This window comes from Orycteropus afer, unplaced genomic scaffold (assembly GCF_000298275.1).
Source record: "Orycteropus afer afer isolate SDZICR_OR568_19922 unplaced genomic scaffold, OryAfe1.0 scaffold00020, whole genome shotgun sequence".
Taxonomy (NCBI): Eukaryota; Metazoa; Chordata; class Mammalia; order Tubulidentata; family Orycteropodidae; genus Orycteropus; species Orycteropus afer.
Genome location: NW_006921607.1, coordinates 3,533,196 through 3,556,986, shown reverse-complemented (window position 1 = coordinate 3,556,986; position 23,791 = coordinate 3,533,196). Strand labels below are relative to the sequence as shown.

At 49.6% G+C, this 23,791-nt stretch overlaps 1 protein-coding gene across 1 annotated transcript in view; it reads left to right on the top strand.

Moving 5' to 3' along the window:
- The window catches only part of SIRPA (signal regulatory protein alpha), a 25,138-nt gene extending 3,632 nt beyond the window's left edge, over positions 1-21,506 (top strand). Inside the window, exons 2-7 of the mRNA XM_042783583.1 lie at positions 2,692-3,006; positions 3,741-4,070; positions 6,649-6,759; positions 9,699-9,723; positions 18,749-18,788; positions 21,258-21,506. Coding sequence (XP_042639517.1) covers positions 2,692-3,006; positions 3,741-4,070; positions 6,649-6,759; positions 9,699-9,723; positions 18,749-18,788; positions 21,258-21,506 — 1,070 coding nt within the window. The remainder of the gene's footprint in view (positions 1-2,691; positions 3,007-3,740; positions 4,071-6,648; positions 6,760-9,698; positions 9,724-18,748; positions 18,789-21,257) is intronic.
- Positions 21,507-23,791: the final 2,285 nt, after the last annotated feature.

Here is a 23,791-nt window from a genome sequence, read left to right as displayed (position 1 = left end):
CTCCTTGGGTTTCCGAGGCAGTATCACTACGGAAGTAGGATTGCCCAACCTTCCTTCCGAGGAGTGGCTGGTGGGTTTGAACCAGACTATCTGGGTTTAAATCCCAGCTCTGCCACTTCCTGGATGCGACCTCAGACACCTTGCACCTGGACCTCAGTGTCCTCATCTGTCAGTGCTAATTCCCACCCCCAGAGAGGCTGCAAGGTTGGAGGGGTTAACACCTGAGCTAAAGTGCTTAGAACAGGGCTCACCACTTAGTCAACACTCAAGTGTCAGTTACAAACCTTATGCCAAAGCCATCTGACCTTGGACAGGGCCCGTTTCCTCTCTAGGACGCAAGTATAAATGGAGTTTGGGGGTGAGGGTTTACTAGCTTAGTGGTTTCAGCCTTGGCTGCTCAGTATAATCACCTGGGGAACTTGGGGAAAATCCTAAGACCCAGGCCCACCCTAGAAATTCTGATTTAATTGGTCTGGCGTTTGCCTGGGCATCTTCATTGTTTAATTACTCCAGATGATTCTAACATGCAGCCAGGGCTGAGAGCCCCTGAGCCACGGGTTCTCTGCGGTTTGCAGAAGAAAAGTTATATTTTTTTTTCCTAACAAGGGAGGTTCCCATGGATCTGGGGCTTCAGAGCAGCTTTCAGGCTGTGGCCGCTTTAGAATAGCACGTGTCAGTGACAGCTTTTGGGGAGGCGAAGGGTGTGGCATGAACACCCTACCCATGGACATGCCCCCAGGGCTGAGAAGGGGCCCCACCCTCTCTGTCCACCAAGAGGGGAAGCCCAGACAAAGCTGAGTTCAGATGTGAGCTCGCGGCCAGGGAACCTTCCCATCTTTAAACATGTTCGCGTCTCAACAGGCGCCGGAATTTCAACAAACGCTGGCTGTTCGGCCACAGAACCCTCCCTGCCTCACACCCTCTTACCCCCTCCGCGTCACACACACACAACGTCACTGACAATTCTGCTCCCCGGGCTTCTTGGAATGCTTCCAGCTTCTGTAAAGACCTGATCCGGAGGAAAACGCCTCTGATCTTGTTTGTGTTTTGAAAACCCATCCGCCAAACTTGCTTCCTGAGGGGATTATTTAAAAAGGGAGAATTATGATTTGGTGATTTCTATAGCTTTTTTCACTTGGGTTTAATTTTTGTTTTGTGTGTGTGTGTGTGTGTGTGTGTGTGTGTCCACGACAGGGAGCAGGATTTGGGATTCTGTGGTGTTCCCTCAGTGCTTTTATTTTGCCTTCTTACTGCCTAAAGAGTAACTGTAGTTTTGGAGCTTGTAAGGACCAGATTTCATGGTCTCGATAATACATATTATTTATTGAGCACCTACTTCACACCAGGCTTTGTGTTGTTCAGGCACCAGCTCTAATCTTACCATGTTGGTATTTTCATCTACTTTTTACATAAACACACTGAGCCTCTGAAAGATAAAGCCCAGAGACGCTAAAATTAATCCGCTGTTGTGTGGGGTGAGCTCTGCCATGACCACTGTGTGTCCTTAGCCAGCACACACCTCTCTGAGCCCATCCAATAAATGTGGGTCACTGTCATGCACAGGGCTGGAGGACTGGGGAGGGGTGAAAGAGCTGAGGGGCTGAAGGGATCACTGGTCACTCTCCCTACTATGCCCTAAAATGTTCCAGGGGTGTTTGGAGGCAAGTTAAATATTCACAAATGCAAATATGTGTATTACTTGCTGGTGGCAGAAATTCGGGTAATAGTTCACAACCTGCAGACCCCAGAGGCGCCCTGTTAGGACCCGCCCACAGGAAGGCACTGCCCTTCTGATTCTCAGATTTCTGGATGCTTTCAGGACACCGGAAGTGCTTCTGGGCTGTCTCCTCGCTTCTGTCTCTTTAATTAACAATTAACAAATTACCCTCTTTGTGCTTTGTCAGCACTCTGTGATCTCCATTTTCCACCCAAAGGAAGACCCCAGGTTCAGAGAAACATTCTCCTGCCCCTCCTTTCAATTTCTGGGCTGGCACAGATTAGGCCCTCTGGGAATATTGGTGGGAAGAGTGAAAATTATGGAATAATCAATAAATACCTGCAGGAGAGGGAGCTCTGGATGCAAACAAAGTCTGGGTTAAAGACAGGTCTGCCTTTGTTCATTTCTGTTAGGCATCTTCTGTGGTTGGTCCAGAGCAGGAACGCTGCCATGGCCTCAGTTGATCCTCACCAGCCCTGGGAGGAGAATGCTTATGGTCCCATTTTACAGATGGGGAAGCTGCGACCACACCACCATTGGGCTGGACAGCCTAGGGCCCACTTTTATGCTGGTCCCACTCTGGCACTTCCTCACCTATGTTTACTTCTATAAATGGGAAGGCTTGTGGGTGAGGTCAGAAAGGAATGGTTAATACAAAGAGAGAGACTGATGAGTAATTTTGTTCTGGTGCCGAGATTGGTGGGGAATCACCTGGTGCAGAGAAAAGAAGGTGAATGTTTTTAGACTCAGGCCTAGACTTCCTTGTCGGCCCCTCCACTCACTGTCTGCCCTTGTTGGGTCCCTTCACCTGTGGGATGAGGACAGTACTCTGTGATGAGGACAGTGACCCTCCCTCCCAGTGTTATCAGCAGGATTAGAGTAATGTGCACAAAGAGTCTGGACAGTGTCACACGCTTGTCGTTCACAGTGACAGTGCAGTGATGATGATTGCTTATAAATGCTCCTTCTTGTAGCCAAGCCCTCTGCCCCCGTGGTATCGGGCCCCTCGGCGAGGACCACACCTGGGCAGACAGTGAGCTTCACCTGCGAGTCTCACGGCTTCTCCCCCAGAGATGTCACCCTGAAGTGGTTCAAAAATGGGAATGAGCTCCCAGCCCTCCAGACCAAGGTGGTCCCACCAGACAACAGTGTCTCCTACAACATCTCCAGCAGGACTCAGGTGTTGCTGACCTCAGATGACGTCCACTCTCAGGTCATCTGCGAGGTGGCCCACACTACCTTGCAGGGTTCTCTTCGTGGGACGGCCAACTTGTCTGACACCATTCGAGGTAGATGACACTCACACTCAACTCAGACCCTCACCTGGCTCCAAGCCTGCTCCCCCCAGGTTTGCTCCAGGGCTTGTCCTGCCTGGAATCCAGTTCCTAATGCCAAAAACCAAACTCCCATGGAGTTGATTCCGACTCATAACAACCCTATAGAATGGAGTAGAACTGCCCCATAGGATTTTCAAGGCTGTAAATCTTGATGGAAGCTGACTGCTGCACCTTTCTCCTGCGGAGCCACTGGTGGGTGTGAACCACTAAGCTTTTGGTTAGCAGCCAAATGCTTTAACCAGTACACCACCAGAGTTCCTTCCGTGTCAGCCATGCTGCTCAGCCCTCCAGCTGAACACCTTCCACGTACCAAGCACAGTGCTAGGTAGTTTCATTTATTCTAGCAATGGCAGTGACTACTTGCTAAGCCCCTATGTGCTTGGTGATTTTATTTTACTACAGTTATTACATTCCCATTGCATGCAAGGCATTGTGCGTGTTGATTTCATTTGTTATTGCCCTAATAGGAGCTGTCAGTCCTTGAGCACCTACTGGGTGCCAAGCACTGCACCTAGTGATTTCATTCATTATGCAAAGAGGTTGTCCATTGTTTGAAGACCTGTGCATGCCTAGCACTGTCCTCGGTGATTCCTTTGCCATGATGGTGAGAACTAACCGTTATCAAGCCCCCTCTCTGTTATCTGTCTGTTCCATAAGCTCAGAGCTTCTGCTCTGTGCTGTTTCAGTTCCGCCCACCTTGGAGGTTACCCATCTCCCCATTGAAGGGAACCAGGTGAACGTCACCTGCCAGGTGAAGAAGTTCTACCCCAAGAACCTACAGCTGACCTGGTTGGAGAATGGAAATGTGTCCCGAACAGATTCAGCCTTGGTCCCCACCGAGGACAAGGACGGGACCTATAGCCTGAAGAGCTGGACCCTGGTGAACTCATCTGTCCACAGGGAGGATGTGGTGCTCACCTGCCAGGTGGTGCATGACGGGCAGCCAGCAGTCACCAAAAACCAGACCCTGAAGGTCACTGCCCCCCCGAAGGACCACAGCACAGAGTCAACCTCTGGTGAGGCCTCCACTCCACCCCGCCTGGCTCTTTTTAAAATTGTATCTTAATTTTGTCTTTGTTGTTTTAATGTTAAAATAGTCAGTCACTCTTGTTGTTCGGTGCCATCGAGTCAACTTTGACACATAATGATCCCACATGACAGTAGAACTGCCCCATGGAGTTTTCTGGGCAATAATCTTTCCAGGAGCAGATTGCCAGGCTTTCTCCTGTGGAGGCTTTGGGTGGGTTCAAACCACCGACCTTTTGGTTAACAGCCAAGGCTTAACTTTTGTGCCACCAGGGCTCCTTCATTTATTATAGAGTAATCTAACCCAAACCAAACTCATTGCTGTCAAGTCGATTCCAGCTCAGCAACCTGTAGGATGGAGTACAACTGCCCCGTAGGGTTTGCAAGGCTGTAAATCTGTACAGAAACAGGTCACCACATCTCTCCCCCATGGAGCGACTGGTGGGTTCGAACCCCCAACCTTTCTAATCGCAGCCAAGCGCTTAACCATTGCACCACCAGGACTCCTTTTAGAGTAATCTAGATACTTGTAAATACAGAGCAGAAGTTGAAAGTGAGCTTTAAACTGTAAGCGTTTGGTATATATCTTTATGGAAGTTTTTATATAAATATACATTAAAGAAAGATGTAAAGGCAAAGAGTAGGAATGAAAATGGGAGGAAGAGATATTGTAATGTTTGTAGCTTCCTGCCCCTTGCTTTCCTCACCTACCAGTTGCCATATTCCCCAGTCCGTGTCAGCCCACAGCACTCCTTGTTCTTTCTGACCTATGCTTCAGCTACCTAACTGCACTGCAAGCCTGTCCCAGGTTTCATCCAAGCATTCCACTGGATGGGGGGTGCATTCAGGATGTTTGCAGCTTATACAATTAATGCTGCAAAGGGCATCTTTGTACATATCTCTCTCACATGCAACTATACCTGTGGGATGAATTCTCCAAGGAGCATTTCTGGTCAAAGGGCTCATCTGTTTAAGACAATAACGCTGGCATGTGGCCTAAAAGGGTTGTACTGATTCACTCCCCTGGAAGAGTAAGAAGGTGTCAGGGTATCCTTGTCTCATCCCCCTTCCAACCTCTTATTGATGCATGTTTCATCTTTCTTCAAAATGGCAGCACCTAGCTGGGGTTCACTGCCCTGTGGCATAGTCCATTTCCTGCCATCCACATGGCTAGTGTCTCGTTTATAAAAGAACCTTTGAATGGATTCGATTTTAGGCTATTTCTTAATGCATCCTTCAAAGGAAACCAGTCCAAACTAGTTGCTGTTGACTCCAACTCGTGGCAACGTCATGGCTCTCAGTAGAACTGTGCCCCATAGGGTTTCCAGTGGCTCATTTTTTAGAAGTATGTTGCCAGGCCTTCCAAGGCACCTCTGGGGGGACTCGAACCTCCAAACTTTCATTTACTAATGGAGTGTGTAAAGCCATGGGGCCGTATCAAGGTGGTCCTGTGATTTCATCAATGCCTGGTTTTCATGGGATGAGCACTGCACTGGGAAACAGGATATGTGGATCTGTACTCTGGCTCTATCACAGAGTGCTGTGTGACTTTGGGCAAGTAAGTGTACCTCTCTGGGCCTCCATTTTCTCACAAGAGTGTTGAAGGAGATGAGTTTCCTGATTCCTCCAGCTCTGAGTCTCAACTTGGAAGATCATGACTATCTTGTTCAGTACTGTAGCTTCAGGGTCTGGCAAACAGCCCAGCACATAGCAGGCACTCAATAAACACTTTTAGAAAGGATGAAAGAGTTGGTTGGTTGGTTGGTTGATTGGTTAGTTTGTTTGTTCTCAGAACTGTCCAGTGAGGTAGAGATGATTATTGGCCCCAATACCAAGAGGATGTTGAAGGGTAAAAGACTTGCCCAAGGTTACACAACTAGGAATGGCAATGATTAGAGCCCACGTTTTTGTGACTCAGAGCCCTGTTCCTGACTAACCACTGTGCACTAATCTAGAACGGCCAGCCTGTGCCCTGGGGCCAGCCAAGGAGCTAAGCCCCCTGTCCTCCGTTTCCAGGCACCTGGGTTCAGGGCTCCTAAGCTGGCCCCTAAGCCAAGTATGCATGGCCCAAGTCCCAGGCCCAGCCTGGTAGACAGCCCTGACCGCTCTGCGGAGTCAGGTGGTACCAGCATACGCCCACCACTCCCCTCCCGTCTCCCCTTCCCTTCCCTCCCTTCCACCTGATGCTGATGCGGAGTTCCGCATGCTTTTATGCTGCCTGTCGTGGTGCCTGTGCTGTGCTTTCCTCCAGATGAGACGGAACCTGTTTCTGTCCCTTCGGGGTGAGATTTCTGTCCACATCCTCAGTCAGGGCTCCTCCATGGCTGTCAGCAACAAATGGTTTCCGTCCCGGAACCTCAGCATCGTTGCTGTGCTGCCCGTGAACGGCCCACGTGGGGATGTGTGTGCAGATCCCCCAGTGTCTCTATGTGGCTCAGAATATCCGGGACTGCCCAGCCAGATGTTCTCTGCTAATGATGGCTGTGTAGTGGTGAAAGGGGGGTGGTGGGCTTTCATTGTCTCTGTTTTGATTCTAACCATGAAGGCTCTATTCCGTGCGATCCCTAGATGATCCTGACCAGAACAAGAAGATCTTTATTGCAGTGGGCGTGGTATGTGCCTTGCTGGTCGCCCTGCTCATTGCAGCCCTCTACCTCCTCCGAATCCGACAGAAGAAAGGTGCGTGAATTTCCACTGCTCCCTGGTAGTTTTGCCCTGGGCTGTCCTTGCAGAGGATGAGGCCACTAGGGTGCTTTGTACTACAAGGAGCTTAACCCATGAGGACATCCAGTTATTTCAAGAAACAGGAAGCCCAGAGGTAGCAGTGCCAGGGTGGGTGGAGCAGCTTCACCAGGTTAATTCAAGGCAGTAACTCCCTTGACCTTCCCCTCATGGTTGCAAAATAGCCTTAGGTCTTTGCAGGACCACCTACCGAGGGGCCAGGGTATGGGAGGGAACTCTGCTTAGCTGTCTCTGGGAGGAAAGTGTATATCTCAGACTCTCCAGGGCAACCTTCTCAGGCTGTTGGGAGGACTAAATGGCTGACTGTGGGTGAAAGTGCTTGGGAATCAGGATTGTTTCATATGTGCCCAGAAGCAGTGGCCGTCTCCCTGGAGAGCTCCCCTCACAACTGTAAGACATGTGCTCTTTGACTGTATAGCAGGAGGGTATGGGTTCAAATCCTCTTGTTTCTGTGTGTGTGAGAGGTGGGTGGGAGGGCGTTGTTGCTATGGAAAGGCTTCTGATTTGGGAGTCACACAAACCAAGTTTCCAGGCTTTTGCTACATGCTCTGAACAGTCACCTTGGCCTCCACGGGCCTCAGTTTTCTCATCTGTAAAATGGGTATAGCGGTGCCTACCTCAGAGGGTAATTTTGAGAACCAAATATGCTCCTGTGTATTAACAGGTCTGACACGTACTGAGATCTCAGTGAGCGTGTGTTCTCTCCCACATGCTTGGAGGAGACTGTTCTTAGTCAGTATTCCTGAAACGGTTTTGACTGTGAGAGAAATACATTTCCCATCTCACCAGAACACACACAATCCAACTATATGTAAAATTGAAAATTGATTTTCCTTTTCATCACATTCTATTATTTTCTTTTTAAAATGCTGGTTGTGATCCACTGCATGCCACAGTCTGCAAAGTGGGAAAGCCTGTCCTGAGCTGACCTTAGGCCCTTGGATGGGCAGGTTGGCACATCTGTTATGTATCCCTTCTTCACCCCCTTCATCTGTGCTCCCAAGTTTCCCTCCCTCCTAGGATGGCTGGATGGACTCTTTGCTCTTGGACACTGGCTGAGCCTCAGGCGTTTGCATCTCCGAAGGTTGGGGTCAGGCCCCATCTTAAGTGCTGGAATCTACAAGATGTCCCCTTGTAGGAGATGCACCCAGTGGTTCCCCTAAAGTTCCTGAAGAGCCCCCACACTGGGGCAGGGGGCAACTCCTTTGGATGGAGAAACAGGGTCCCTTGTCCATCAGGATGACAAGCCAGCCCGTCTCTTGGAGTCTTCATGGCAGTCATTAGTGAAATCTCAGCCCCTCTCTCTGGAGCCCATCCATCCCTGGCCCCTGACGTGTGTGAGCTCCTTACCTCGGGGCTGGACAGCAGTGCCCTGGAGCTCCAGAAGAGGAGTGGAAGCTTGGGGAGCTGGAGGTGCAAACCCTGCCCCAGAGTGGCTCTCAGACAGACACGGGCTCCAATGGCAGCAACGAATAGCTGGCACTCAGTTCCAGAGAGCTTTGTGTGTAGTGACTCAGTTAGTCCTCACCACAGACCTCTATCACTAACCCCATTTTACAGATGACAAAACTGAGCCATGGGAAAGCTGTAAAACTTGCTTGGGGCCTCACAGCTGCTAAGTGGTGGAACCAGGATTCAAACCGAGGCAGCGGGTGTCCAGGAACCGTACATGAGACCACTCTGCCTACCAGTTCCACCCTAACGAAGCACCCTTTCTCCTTGTTGGGTTCTGGAGGGGTCCACCCATCCTCTCCCACTCAGTATCACTATGGGATGTCCTCATTGCAACCCCAACACTTACCAGTTGTGTGCCTCTGGGCAAGTCACTCATGTGAAATAGGGATGACCGGTGTTCCATCACTGGATTCCCTGGAGACAACACGTGTCCCGGTGCTTTGAACTTATCTTCTCCGTTCAGAGGTTAGATGAGCTGCAGCCCTCCCACCTGGAACCCACTCAACTAAGATCCAGTGCCTGCCTGGGCACTGAGTGTTAACCTGGCAGCAAGAATCCTTGCATTGTGGCAGCCTCCAGCCTAATGGCATGTGGTGCAGAGCACATTCGAGTGTGCAGGTTGCTTTTTAATTACAGTTTTACAGTGAAATGGGAGTCAAATAGCTGCTGAACCCCAGAGGCTTCTCTGTGGGGTGCCCCATATCACAAGTTTAAAACCTCTGAACCAGACGGGCCTTTTCTTTCCTCCTAAGATCCTTTTTCAGGAAGTGGTGACATGGAGATAGATGGATATCAGCCCAACCCTGCAAGTTATAGAGGTGAAATTCAAGCACAGAGGAGAAATGACCCACCCAGGGTCACACAGCGAGTTGGTGGTAGAACTAGGATTCTGGCCTGGTATACCTGACTCCCGGCCCTGGAATCTGCTACCCAGTGTGAAGGGCTCTGACTGGGCGCTGGGCTTGCTGCTGTTACCTGCTATTGAATTGTCCCCTGACTCCTGGCAACCCCACGCATACCATTGTTCTCCCTTGGATTTTCATTGGCTGTGTTTTTTTCAGTAGATCTCCAGGCCTTTCTTCCTAGTCTGTCTTAGTCAGGGCTTGCTGTAGGGCCTCCCTTGTGGTTTGTGGCTGAATGGCAGTGAGGTCCAGACACAGGCAGGGCCCTTGGCCCCTCCCAGACTGGAGGAGGCTTTGGGATCTGGCCCATCACACTCTCAGTGGTGAGAAAGCAGCTGCTCCCTGGCCTTCTCCGTGGAGGATAGCGGACCACCCCTTGATGTCTCCTGATGCCTCCAAGGATGTGATTTCCAGTTCTCCCCCGCTTGTCCCTGCAGGCAAACCTCCTGGGGGGAAAGTAAGTTACGTAAGAAAAGTGTCTTTCTAAGTTAAATAACTGGCTTTGTTTTTCTCTTCCAGCCAAGGGCTCCACCTCTTCTACAAGGTAGGTGCACACTGGGCTTGGATACTTTTCCAGTTATTAGTTGGTTGTTGACCACATCAAACATGCAAAGCATAGTCCATACCACTGACCCTCACTTCTGTGCCATGCAACACTTTTGTTCCTTGTCATTGTAATCTCCTCTTGCCAGGACGGGTTTTAATTCTTGATTTGGTGGGAGGCATTGAGTTCTTGCCTGCTGTCCCTGGACGGCCAGGCCCTAATCATCAAATCCCTTCTGGTCAGTGACAGAAGCCTCCTAAGCTTCTTCCCCTCCCAGACGTCCTGCACACACCCCACGCTCATCGTCCCCAGGCCTGAGTTTGCTCTTTCCTTGATTCTGTAAATATTGAGTCCCTGGCATCGGTTGGTCCTGGGAATGCGATGACGAGTAAGATTGAGAGCATCTGATTTCCCGAAGCTCACAGCTACTCGGGAGTTCAGGTGATTTCGTGACATGACAGACGGTGCGTTCGTTTGTTGATTGATGTTTGCGGGAATTATTTCGAGTCCCTACTATGTGCCACCAGCCACTCCCTGGAAGGAAGGTTGGGCAATCTACTTCCAAACAGATGCCGCCTCAGAAACCTAAGGAGGGGTCGCTTTGAGTTGGATCCAACTCCACGGCAGTGAGCTTGCTTGAGCTTGGTAGTTACCATTATTAAAGACTTACTTTTCCCTAAGCTCTGAATCATATACTGCATTCTATTAGGAGCTCTGGTGGTGTAGTGCCTAAGGCATTTGACTGCTAACCGGAGGGCTGGAGGTTCAAACCCACAGCCACCCTCAGAAGGAAGACTGGGCAATCTACTTCTGTAGTGATACCACCTCAGAAACCCAAGGAAGAGTCGCTATGAGTTGGATCCAACTCGATGGCAGTGGGTTAGATGGTACTGTGTGCCAGCTCTGTGTGGGTTCTGGGGACTCAGCAGAGAACAGACACAGCCCAGGCCTACACGGGGTTCAGGCATTAGTGAGGGAAGCAGCCAAGAACACAGAAACAAAGCACTATGGAATGTCATGTTGGGGGGCCTGGTGCTGTAAGGAAGGATCAGACATGGTAAGGGGGTATAGGTTAATGGGAGGCTGAGATCTTAGGTAGGGGAGGAAGGCCTCCTCTGAAGAGGGATGGGGGCAGGGACCTAGGGAGCTATGATGGGGAAGACCATGCCGGGTGAGGAAGCAGCCACTGCAGAGGCCCTGGAGAGGGTGTGGGGGTGCACATGAGGAACAGGGAGAAGATCCGTGTAGCTGGAGCAGGGAGGAGGGGAGGGGAGGATATGAGGTGAGGAGACGCAGGTGCATGGTCTCTTACCTGAAGCCCTTGCAGCCAGATGTGCTACTAATTCAGACTTTGCATTTCACGAAGGTGTCTGTTCACCCCCAGCAGGGTAGGGGCCATACCCCGTAATCTAGCATGTTGATATATCTGCACAGAAATATAGGAACATATACTCATAGGTAAAAACTAAATAGCTTTGCATCTGTTCAGCCCAGGTTTGCCATCAGATGGGATTAGGGAATCTTTCGTGGTTTTAGAGCTCTGTGGTGTCAGAGCGCATATCAGGACTGAGGGACTATAGAAAATGCCAGTAGTCTGTGGCCATTAGAAGGACTCTGGGTTTACTCTGAGTGGGAACTGAAGCTGCAGGAGGGACATGATCCGACTTTGTCTTAAACAGGTCACCTGCCTGCTTATGTGGAGACCCATTAGAGATGAGGGGAAGCAGAGACCAGTGAGAGGTGGCTGCAGTGGTCCAAGCCAGAGAGGACAGTGGCCTGGACCAGGGGGCGAAGGGAGTGGGCAGGGTTAGAAGTGGTCAGGTTCTGACATATTTTGAAGGTAGAGCCAAGAGGACTTGCTAATGGATTGGGTGGAGGATCAAGGACAGTCTCCAGGTTGGGGTCAGTTGGGGGGCCATGTCCTGAAGGGGAGGAGGCATGATGGATGTGGTGATGGGGAAGGGCAGGGCATCTGGTAGAACAGCAGCACTGGACCTGCCTGAGGGGCTCTGGGACCCGGCTCAAGTCTTACTCTGCTCATGTCTTACTCCATGGCACCCCTGGGACAAAGCCTGGCGTCCTGCTCTTGCCTCCATGGTAGCTTCCTGTTGGAGCCCTGCCCACCCTCCCAGCCTGCTCCTCTATCACCCCCTGACTAGGCAGATCCCTTGTCCCACCCAGTAAAGCAGGCTCTCCATGCCTCCCAGGACAGACATTCCTCTGGCCGTGCCTTTGCTCACTGCATCCCTCATATGCAGGTACCTTGGGTTCCAAGGGCAAGGCTCAACTTCCATCTTCTCCCTAAGCCTTCAGTAGCTCCCCAGGTGTCTCAAGAAAAAGTCCCATCTCCTTAACCAAGCCCTCTACACCACCCCCTGGCCCAGCACCGCTGACCAACAGTCCCCTAGCGGCCCCTCCCTAGTCCGGGATTCCAAGGCTCAGCCACGTTGCACTCTCCTCCCTGGGCCTGCTTGCCTCCTGGCCCTCCACACTGGCCTCTCCCTGAGGTTCGTTCCCACTCAGCTCACATACCACCCAGGACCTCCATAGTTCCCAAGACAGCAGTCACCACCCCTTCTGAGGGCAGGGGCCATTCCCTGACATTCACTGCTATATCCGTTAGACCTGACAGTGTTGCCTGGAATGGAATAAACCCAAAACAAAATCAAACTCAATGTCATCGAGCTGATTCCAACTCATAGTGACCCCCATTAGATTTCTGAGGCTGTAAATGTTTACAGAAGTAGATTGCTTCATGTTCCTTCTGCAGAGCAGCTGTTGGGTTTGAACTGCTGACCTTCTGATTAGCAGCCAAATGTCTTATCTACTACACCACCAGAGCGCCATTGGAATGGAATAGTGCTCAGTAAAAGTTTGGTGAATGAATGAATCAGTGGACACCATCCCACACCACTGCAGCACTCCCTATTGTCTTCATTCTTGAATTTCCCTCTTGGTGGCTTCATAGCCCAAACATGAAAGAATCTCTCATTTGTTTTATTTTTGTTCTTGTCAGTGTTGTTATTTTTTTACTTGTCTTATCTCCCCAGTTAGACAGTAGATTCCTGGGGGGAAAAAAATGTAGTGTCCATAATAATAACAATAGCAGCTTGTTGCTCTTGTTAGGTGCCGTAGAGTCAGTTACTGCTCATAGCAACCCTGTGTACAACAGAACGGACCACTGCCCAGTCCTGTGCCAGCCTCACAGTCCCTACTGTGCTTGAGCCCGTTGTTGGAGCCACTGTGCCAGTCCATCTCATTAGGGGCCTTCCCTTTTTTCTCTGACCTTCTGCTTTACCAAGCCTGACATCCTTCTGCGGGGACTGGTGCCTTCTGACAACATGACCAAAGTAGCTGAGATGAAGTCTGGTCATTCTTGTTTCTAAGGAGCATTCCAGCTGCACTCCTTCCAGGAAAGGTTTGTTCCTTTTTCTGGCGGTCCATGATATTTTCAGTATTCTTCCCCAACACCACCATTCAAAGGCATCAATTGTTCTTCAGTCTCCCTTATTCATTGCCCAGCTTTCACATGCATATGAGGTGATTGAAAATACCACGGTTTGGGTCAGGCACTCTAGCCTTCAAAGTGATGTCCAAAACAGAACAATTGCAGCAACATTTATTGAGCATGTACTATGTGCCAGTCACTGATCTATGTCTTTACTTACATTAACCCATTTGTCCTTCAATTATCACAAGAAACCCTGACTTCTCATTATCCCTATTTCATACAGCAGTGGTTCTCAGTCTTGAGTGGGTCGTGGGTCACAGAACCACCTGGAGGACTTGTTCACACACAGATGACTGGGCTTCACCCCAGAGTTTCTGATTCTGAATGTGTATTTCCAACAAGGTGCTGGGTAGGACTGGTGCTACAGAGGCCACACTTTGAGCACCCCCATTCCGGAGCTTGTTGTTGTAGTTCATTGCCATCAAGTTAATTCCAACTCACGGTGACCCCTGGCATGCGAAGTAGAAATGCTGCAGAGGCTTTTCAAGGTTGTGACCTTTTGGAAGAAGTCACAGGCCTGTCTTCTGAGGCACCAGCCTGTCTTCTGAGGCACTGTCAACCTTTCAGCTCGTAGTCCATCACTTAACCATTCATGTCACACAAGGACTCCCAGAAGTTTATTAATATCCCCATTGGAAGGCTGAGGAAATTGAGGCTTGGGGTAGTCCTGTGTTCTCAAGGCCTTGCCACAGTAAGTGTTGAAAGCTCCAAACTACAATTCCGACCTGATTCTTCTGACACTAAAGCTGGTGTTTTTCATCACGGCTCACTCAGATGCCGCATGTTGCCTATTTCATCTTCCCCAGAGAAGCCAGCCGTTTTTGGCCTGTTTTTTATTTTTCCAACATGAGCCTACCAGGGGAGCCGGGCGAGCGCTTGTTCCCTTTCATCTCTCTAAACCAAAGCCATAGCTAGTGAGCAGGAATGGTGGGGTTCCCTCTCGGAGACCAGCTTCAGCTTCAGCGTGTAGGGATCAGATGCTTTCCAAAGGAAGCTGGCGTTGGTAACAGCTGAGCCCACCCATCACGGGGTGCCAGGGGGAATGCTGCTGCTTTGAGCTCAAAGGGCCTTTCCGGTTGCAGGGGGACGGGGAGGAATTGGCGATTGCTAACTCCCTGGGTTAGGAACATACAGGCAGAACATTGTCTGTAATCTTCCCTGGCTCAGACAGGAGAAAAATGTGTCTCTGCTCCCTTAATTGGGCACTGGGGCGCATTCAATCATCCATTCGTTCACTTGTCAGGCATTCACTGTGCTTATTCTTGGAATATTTAGGGCTTCCCTGGTTCTGTCATTTATTAATCTGGATTAGCCTAGCTCAGTGCCAGGCCTTGAGCTGGGGGAATGCAGAGGGGAACAAAGAAGGCTCCAGCCCTGGTCTCATGGCACCCATGATACAATGGGAGAGATACTCATTCAGTCATTCAGTTAACAAATATTTATAGAGTGCCAGCCTTGTGCTAAGGAGTGCTGGTGGCATGGTGCCTAAGACATTTGACTGCTAACCAGAAGGTTGGTGGTTCAAACCCACCAGCCATTCCGTGGAAGGAAGATGCATCAATCTACTTCCATAAAGATCTGCCACCTTGGAAACCCAATGAGGGTCACTAGAGTCAGAATCGACTCAATGGCAGTGCGGTTTTTGGGGGTTTAGCCTTGTGCTAGTCTGATACTAGGTGCTTGGGTTCAGGGGTGGACTTAACTATCATGTCACCCCTTTGGGAAAACTTATCTGATAGTGCTGACTGGCTGGGATACCCCTCTGTGGCAATCCCAGACCACCTTGCATATTTTCATATCTGGTTTATGTGTCTGTCTCTCTGTCATGCTTCCTCCTCATCACATGGGACCAGGTACTCGAGGGTTACTTGGAATGAATGCCAGTCCGACTTCTCAGGGCTTTTGCATCTTCAGTCTTCCTTGCCTCTTCATGTACCTTACTCCATCTCTTCCTTCAGATCCTGTTTTAAACAGTCCTTTCTCAAGAACCCTTTACTGAATGAACACCCAAACTCCATTCTTAGAACACCATCCCTCAAACTCCATTCTCAGGTTCCTTGAGAGTTCCTGCCCCCATGGCGCTCATGGTGCAGTGTGGGGGCAGGTCACCACACAAGCTGGGAGGTTCACAAATGATGTAACGGAGGTGCTGACCAAATAAAATAGAGCCAGATAAGGGGATGGAGCAGAGCAGGGATGGGGGGAGGGGAAGGCTAGTCTACAGAGGTGACATTTAGAAGATAATAGAAGGATGAGCAGTCTCTAGCCGCAAGGAGTTCTAGGGCAAGAGTAAACCAGGCCAAGGGAAGAGCGGATGCCCAGAGCCAACGATGGCAGCAGTTGGATATGTTTATCAAGCCCTTTGAGAATAGCAGTGGCAGGGCAGCCTGAGTGGAGTGAGGAAGAGAGAGAGACTAAAGCAGTTGGCAGGTTAGGTCATGCACAGCCTGGCCAATTATGGTATAGAGTTGGATTCCACTGTGTGGTGAGAAAGGATTGAGGGTTTTGAGCAGAATATGATGAGTCATCACTTCCAAAAAACAAAACCAAACTCACTGCCATGGGGTCGACTCCAACTCGTAATGACCCTCATTGGGTTTCCAAGGTTGTAAATCTTTATGGAAGCAAACTGCTTCATCTTTCTTCTACAGAGCAACTGGTGACTTCAAACCACTGACCTTTTGGTTAGCAGCCAAATGCCTTAACCACTACACCACCAGAGCTCCTGTGTCATCACTTAGGTCAGAGGAAGGCAGAGGGGCAGGGATAGAAGCAGGAAGACCAGAGAGGAGGATCTTTAGGGCGTTGGTCCGTGGAAATGCATAGTGACAATGACAGGGTGGTGGGATTCCATACATATTTTGCATGCAGCACTGGTGAGCGTTGGGGTGGATTAGACATGGGTTGTACATGGGCAAAAAGACGACTCAGGGATGATCCCATTTCTTGAGGCTGAGCACAGAGATGGGTCATGGCAATGCCACTCACCGAGATAGGGAAGACTGGGGAAGGGACAGACCTGGAAAATGGATAATGGGTCACAGTCTGAAATACTGTTCTGATAGGAACCCAGTGTGCTGCAGTAGAGTTTGGGGCTTCAAGTGAAGATGTCCTGAGAAAGGACTCTTTAAAACAGGATCTGAGAAAAGAGATGGAGTGAAGCAGATGAAGAGGTGGGGGAGACTGAGGGTGCAAAGGCCCTGGGCATTCATTCTAAGTCACTTCTTGAGCACCTGTCCCCATTTGGTGAGAAAACATGGCAGGCAGGCAGACATAAAAACCAGATATAAAAATGGAGGGGCATCCCAGCCAGCCCAGCACTGCCAGAGAAGTTCTCAGGTGGGCAATGCCATAGTTGAGTCTTGAAGGATAAATGGGAGTTAATTAAGAGTAAAAGTGGCCAAGGTCAACCCAAGCAGGTACTAAAGCATAAAGCGCGCAGTCCTCACTAAATATCCAGTGGGTAGCGAGGTGGAGGAGTGAATTACCTGAGACCAGACCACAGGGAGCTTATGAGCAGTGCCAGGAGTTGGACTTGCCCCAGAGAGGAGCTGGACTTGAACGTTGGAAGTGTTTGAAGCTGGTGGGGTGTGGGTAGATCTGTGTGATCCCCCCCCCCAAGACATGTCTCTCCTGATTGGCTTTCTCTCTGGCCATGTGGAGCTTGTCATGCCCCAGAACTGCTTTCTCAGGCAAACACTCATGCCAAGTCCATTAATAACCTGCTTCCAAGCCCCATTGCTCAATTTTTACATTATCCAGGCTCACATCCCTGAGTCACTGGCTTGAGAAACGGATGGCTCCTACAGAACCAGTGGTGTGAGTTTGCTTACCACACTGATGCCACAAGTCAGCCAAGCCCAGCCTCCAGTTACAGAATCAAGTGCATGAACTGGCCCCTGATTAGACAAGAGGGTCGTTGTTGACTTTTTTTTTTTTTTTAAATGATAATACATAAATGTTTATAACGTTGAACATTTGGAGGATATGGGAAACTAGAAAGGAAAAAATATGCCACCTAAAAACCTAAAAATGCTCTTTGCATTTCCTTCCAGTGTTGTCTGTACATTTTTCATGATTGAAATCTTTCCACAGAGAATTTTGCTTTTTCACTTACCACTTTAATATAATCATTTGTAATAAGAAAAATCTCCTCAGAAGCCTTTTAAATCTGTAAGTCCACACTCCTTTCCTTAACCATTCCCAATTGGCAGAGCTGTAAGATGTAAACACTCCAGTGACAAATGTCTTTGCACGTACAGCTTTTTCTGTATTTTGGTTTAAAAAATAAAAAGAAGCAATGGTGAGTCAAAAGCTGAAGGCACTTTTCAAGCTCTTGAGCGGTGTTGCCAAGCTGCTTTCCTAAAGGGTTGTACAGGTTTGTTTCTCCCATCAACAATGTATGAAAGTGCTAGTTTCACCACACCTTCCCCAGCACTGAGTGTTAGGATTTTTTTAAAAAAGATTCTTGCTGACATAACCAAAAACCAAAACCAAACTCACTGTCATCAAGTCAAGTCCGACTCATAATGACCTCTGTTGGGTTTCTGAGGTGGTAAATCTTTTTTTATTATTATTATCAGATAAAATACTTTTATTGTGAAATGATTCTAAGTGATAAACATATATTTATATACTGATAAGAGCAACAGTTACAGTAAGATTAACATAAAGATACCATAACACACCTATGGCTATTTTTATGTCTGAAATTAATGCATAATCCTATAGACCATGGATAGAGCAAAGAATAATTAGTCTTTGATGATAAGCTACTATGTACATGATTTTGGGCACAAGGTGGTAAATCTTTACGAAAGTGGATTGCCCCATCTTCCCTCTACTCTGGTGAGTTTAAACCACCAACCTGGTTAGCAGTCAAATGCTTTAGGCACTGACATGTTGTTGTTGTTGTTATGTGTCGTCGAGTCGGCCTCGACTCATAGCTATCCCTCCTTAGGTTGACGAGGCGGTATCACTATGGAAGTAGATTGCCTAGTCTTCTTTCCGAGGAGTGGCTGGTGGATTTGAACCGCCAGCCTTCTGGTTAGCAGTCAAGTGCCCAGGCACTATGCTACCAGAGCTCCTAGGCACTGACATAGTAGGTAGAAAAATGGTAGTTTGTTGTTTAAAACTCCTTGTTACTGAGATGGACCCTTTTGGCCACACATTTGATAAGCGGCTAATTTCTTGTTTGAATTGTTCATCCATGTCCTCCACTCATAAAGTAAAAAAAAAACCCACTGCCTTGAGCCAACTCTGACTCACAGCGACTTCCCCATTGGGTTTCCAAGCAGTAAATCTTCATGGAAATGGTTTGCTTCACCTCCCTTCCGTAGAGCAACTGGTGGGTTTGAACCAGCCAACCTTTTGGTTTGCAGTCCAAAGCCTTAGGCCTTGTACCACCAGAGCTCCTTACCCATAAAGGAAGTGGAACGTGAATGTTATTCTTAACAAGTTTGTATAAGCACTTGAGATAGGGAGGATAATTTTATCTGAGCCTCTCTTTTTTAGGTTGCATGAGCCCGAGAAGAATGCCAGAGAAGTAACCCAGGTACAGTCCTTGGTGAGACTCCCTTCCCGGGAACCTAGATGGTGTGATTTCTTCAGAGCAGCCAGAGTTGCAGATCCTGTTCTAAATTAAGACATGTTCCCCTTACATTCCAGATCTCCGCCCCTTGTCCTCACACACTCCCTCTCTTTGTTCCAGCCAGCAAAGGAGTCTGCTGTGGGCTCCTCACCACGGTGCCACCCGTTGTACCACTCCAGGGGCCACAGTTCACAGTGTGTTCTATGTAAATGGGGCCCTGGAGTCAGGCTGCAGCCCGCCGTTTAGGTGGATTGTGCCTTCCTGTCTCAATGTATTCACTGGTCCAGATCCTCCACTAGGAACACCCTCCCTAGCTCCCCCAGTTCCTCCCTGCAGCCCATCTCACACAGAGTCGTAACCCAGCACTGTCAGAGTCTGTAGTCTTTGCCTATAGGAAGACTGTGTCATTAATTACCTCATGCAAGGACACACTCCCTCCAGCTGAGGAGATTTCTCAGACAACATGGTTGGCCTGTTTCCGAGTAACTTAGCCCTGCTTATCACCAGCTGATGCTGTCAGACCTTGAAGGCCAAGGGCTCCTTGGTGTCTTGTAATGACACCGGCCCTGCTCTGACCCCAGGAACGAGAGTGTCAGCTGTCCTTGACATCTTCCAGGCAGTTGTCATCATTTGAGATTTGATCTGTGGAAGGGAGTCAGGCTGGTGAAAACAGGGCTCTTCATCAGCCAGAACACCATGGCCAGCTCTCCTGACCCGGTGCCACCCAACAACAGCCTTCAGTCCTGGCCTCCCAGGCGCGAGCTCAGGTCATAATTAGGAAAAACACGATGATTTCCAGTGGTGAGAGAGGGATGCTTTCTTCCCAGTCATTTTACTTCTGGATTTCCCTCTGGAACTTTCTGGGGAAAGGGTAATGGTGAGAGTCAGTTACTGAAACCTGTAGAAATTTCACATTCCGCAAAGATTTACTGAGCACCTACTATGTGCCGGCCCTGTGCCGTGAGCTCTTTGGAGCTGTGGTTCTGTGTCTCTGATTCCCAAGGCCAAACGCCAGCCCTTGCCTGGGAGGGAGTGGAATGTTGCGGCACTGTGTGAGGAGGGAGGGAGAAAGGGAGTGCAAAGGGTCCGGGACAGGAGCTCTGTGGGAAGGCACAGTTTTTCAGTCCAGCATCTCTGGCTCTTTGCTACTTTTGTGACTTTCACCAAATTATTTTACCTCCCTGGGTTTCAGTTTGTTCACCTGTGAAATAGGGTCAGTAATTCCTACCCAGCAGGGTTGTGGTACAGCCTCAATGAGGTGGTGAGCGTGAAAGCGTGGTACTTATCAGCCCTGAGTGACTGAGCTGTGGTTGTTACTGTGCACCAAGTGTGATCTGTGATTGTTGTTGGTACCTTCACACCACATCTGTAGCTCAGGTGCCACAGAGTTTATACTTCATGATGTGTCATTTTAAGGCAGCACCTGTGGGTGATAAGTTTGCTATGAAGTTGATGATCCATCATACTTATTGAGCTGTCACTATTTACCAGGCTCTGTTCTAAGAGGGTTAGCTGGTTAATCTCATTCAATGTTCACAGCAATCCTTGTGATAGATATTATTATTATCCCCACTTCACAGATGGGAGAAACCAAGGTTCAGAGAAGTTAAGTGAATTGCCCAAAGTCCTTTGGTGAGAGAAGGCACTGCCAAACCATCTGACTCTAGAACCTGTGTCACCTACTAACCGATGGTCTCATTCTTACACGGACCCTGTTCTCTGCCTCACAGTCCCCAGTTCCACCCTAAGACCACTGAAATCCCCCAGCTGACGTGGTTACCATTCATTCATTCAACATGGATCAGGCATCTCCTGTGCAGCCTTGGTTTCTCCACTGTGATAGATGCCTGGTGAATATGTGTGGAGTGAATGAGCAAATGAATGACTGCCTCAGCCACTAAGAGCTCAGCATCCAGTCAGGCCCCCAGACAGACTCTCACAGTCTTGGGTGATGGGTGCCATGGTGGAGAAATTGGACTGAGGGAACTCAGAGAAGGAGCCCTGGACCCAGCTAGGAGAGGTGAGGTAGGAGAAGGCCCTGCAAGAAGTGATGCTTGACCTGCGGTTTGCAGGGTGCATTGGGATTTGCCACATGGAGAAGGAGATGGATGAATGCTCCAGGAAGAAGGAACAGCATTGGGAAAGGCAGAGAGAATTGCAGGTGGCCCCGGCTAGGAGGAGAGGAGTAGGTCTGTGTCATGACCATACTGGCATTTAGGAAGCTCCTTCAGACCATGGGGAGGAAGGTGGCATGGAGAGGGTAAGACTGCAGGAAGGAAGACCAGGAAGGAGTTTGGTAGGACAAGCTTGGCAAGGGAAAAGGGTGCCTGAATTAGGGCTGGGCCTTAAGGGGCCAGGAGGAAACAGAGCCTCAAGACCTAATACCCAATTGGCCGGTGAGAGAATGACCCTCTCTGTCTCCTTTAGATCCAGGATACAAACGACATCACCTATGCAGACCTGAACCTGCCCAAGGGGAAGAAATCTGCGCCCCGGGCCGCTGAACCCAACAATCACACGGAGTATGCCAGTATCCAGACTGGCCCGCCACCTGGACCAGAGGACACCCTCACCTACGCCGACCTGGACATGGTGCACCTCAACCGGGCCTCCAAGCAGCCCACCCCCAAGCCTGAGCCCTCCTTCTCAGAGTACGCCAGCGTCCAGGTCCAGAGGAAGTGAATGGGCCCTCAGTCATCTTAGGGCCGTTCCCCACGAGCTTCCATGGAGCCGCCATGATGAGGGAGCAGCCCAGTCCCTGGAGGGCCGGGATGGCCAGGCCCTGGGACCCAGGGGTGAAGGTGGCTCTTGTTTCCCCAGCCTCCTTGGCTCTCCAGCACTTCCAGGGCCACCACAACACCCTGTGTTCCCACACATAGAGGCTGGTGTTGCCAAGCCAGCTGAGGAGCTGACCTGGGGACGGGCCATAATAGCCTGGGGCCCAAGAACTCTCGTGCCTCTCTGCTCCACCAACGCCTGGGTCTAGATCATGGTCTTGGAGACCCTTGACTGCCTCCTTGACGCTCCACAGCCTGATCTGCCAGAGTGAGGAGGGAGGAGATTCCACCTCCTCCCCCACCACCACCACCCAACCGGGGCTTTTGCAAAAAAGCTTTCCTGTCAGACCAAACTGCCCCATCCATGGAGAAGCTGGACAAGAACTCTGGGACCTGCATCCAGAGCCTTGGTGAGGTTGCTACCAATAGTCCTGGTCTTTGCCATCCCTGGGCTGATGAACCACAAGGCCTGGGGCTGGAGGGAACACCCCTTAAAGGACAATAGGACAAAAACCCCCTCCTTCTTCTCCTCTTCCTCCTCGTGCCCCTCCGAGCTTCCTCGAGGACCCATCATTCCAACTATGACACTCTACACGGACCCACCTCTCCTCTCTAGCCCAGCTTGCCTCCTCCAGCTAGTACTAATTCACAACCTGTCGCTGTGGACACCTGTAAATTATTGAGAAATGTGAAACGTGCAATCTTGAAACTGAGGTGTTAGAAATTTTGATCTGTGGTGTTTTGGGTTTTTTTTTTTTTTTTTTTTTTCTGTGTTTTTTTTTTTTTTTTTTTTTTTTTTTTTTTTTTTTTTTTTTTTTTTTTCCTTCTTCTTAAGACAACAGCGCTGTTATCTTGGCTCTTTGTCATACGTTGAAGTACATGGTTGGGTCTTCTTGTGAAGTCTAAGGTTTAACAGTTTGTTGTCCTGAAAGGATTTTCTTACAGCAGAAACTGAATTCCACCAAGTCTCAGAGCCCTCAGGATGGGGGAAGAAGGGACAGTTTGGCTGCCCCGTGGAGACACTCAGCCCTTCTGTCCAGGACAAAATTGACCATGTTCCCGTTGGAGCCATGTGGCTGGTATTCCTGCCTGCCGTGACCCCACTTGGTAAGTCCCGATCTGCCTCTGCTTCTCCTGGCCACCTCCTTAGTGGTGCAGTCTTGTCGAGACCTAATGCCTCAGTCTGCTCATCTGTAGAATGGGGAGAGGAAAGATGACATCTCTCCCCACCATCTCTCACAAGCACTTTAGGAATCTGCAGGGTGGGGAAGCTGAGCCTGGCTGTTCCCCCACCCCCACCCCCTTCAGCAATCTTCCCCATCCCAGCTCTCTGAGCTGATCCCTGAAAGAAGAATCTCCCATTTCTGCTCTCAAAGCCTCTCGGGATCAAACTGGAATAAGTCGAAGACATCCAGGAGGACTGAGCAGCTGTGAAGCCAAGGTGGTTCTGCCCTCTGTCCCTCCATCTCAGGAGGTTTGACAGAGGTGGTGACTCCTTCCAGTTCAGGGAGCCAGTGCCCCAAAAGGTATGAGGGCCTAGCTGGACCCAGAGCAGGCCAGCCCTGTTCACTTGGTCTTTCATTGTAACTGATCAACTCGTAGAGTTAAAATGCTAATACTCATGGCCCCCTTGGTTGGTCTAGGTGCTCAGTGCCCAAGGGATTCCTGGCCCAGCCTGTCAAAGTAAGAGGCTGGGTGATCCAGTGTGTCAGCACATCCTACAGATGGAATTTGAGGAGCTCAGCACAGACCCAAGCTCTCTGGGGGATGGTGGCTTGGCATTTTACATGATGGCATCCAGGAGTTAACTGAGCCAACATATGGTGTGGGCAGATCTGACAAGCCAGAGCTCCTCTGTGGCATCTGGGAGCCACAGTGGCCCAACCACCTGGCTCCTGTCATTTCCAATTCCAAAAGGTTGGCTTGTAAACCTTGGTGTCCCTTTCTTCTGCCCAGAGACAGCACATGCACATGTGCACACACATACATACACACACACGTGTACAGACATGCATACAAACATACACAACGTACATTTCTGTACATACTTACACACACATACCTACATATGCTCGCATACACACACACACAAAGAATTTTAAAAGAATGTTTCCTTGGTGCCATTTTTCTTTGACTTTATTTTAATTTTGGAGGGGGAGTAAGGGAACGAGGCCAAGGAAGACGCATAGC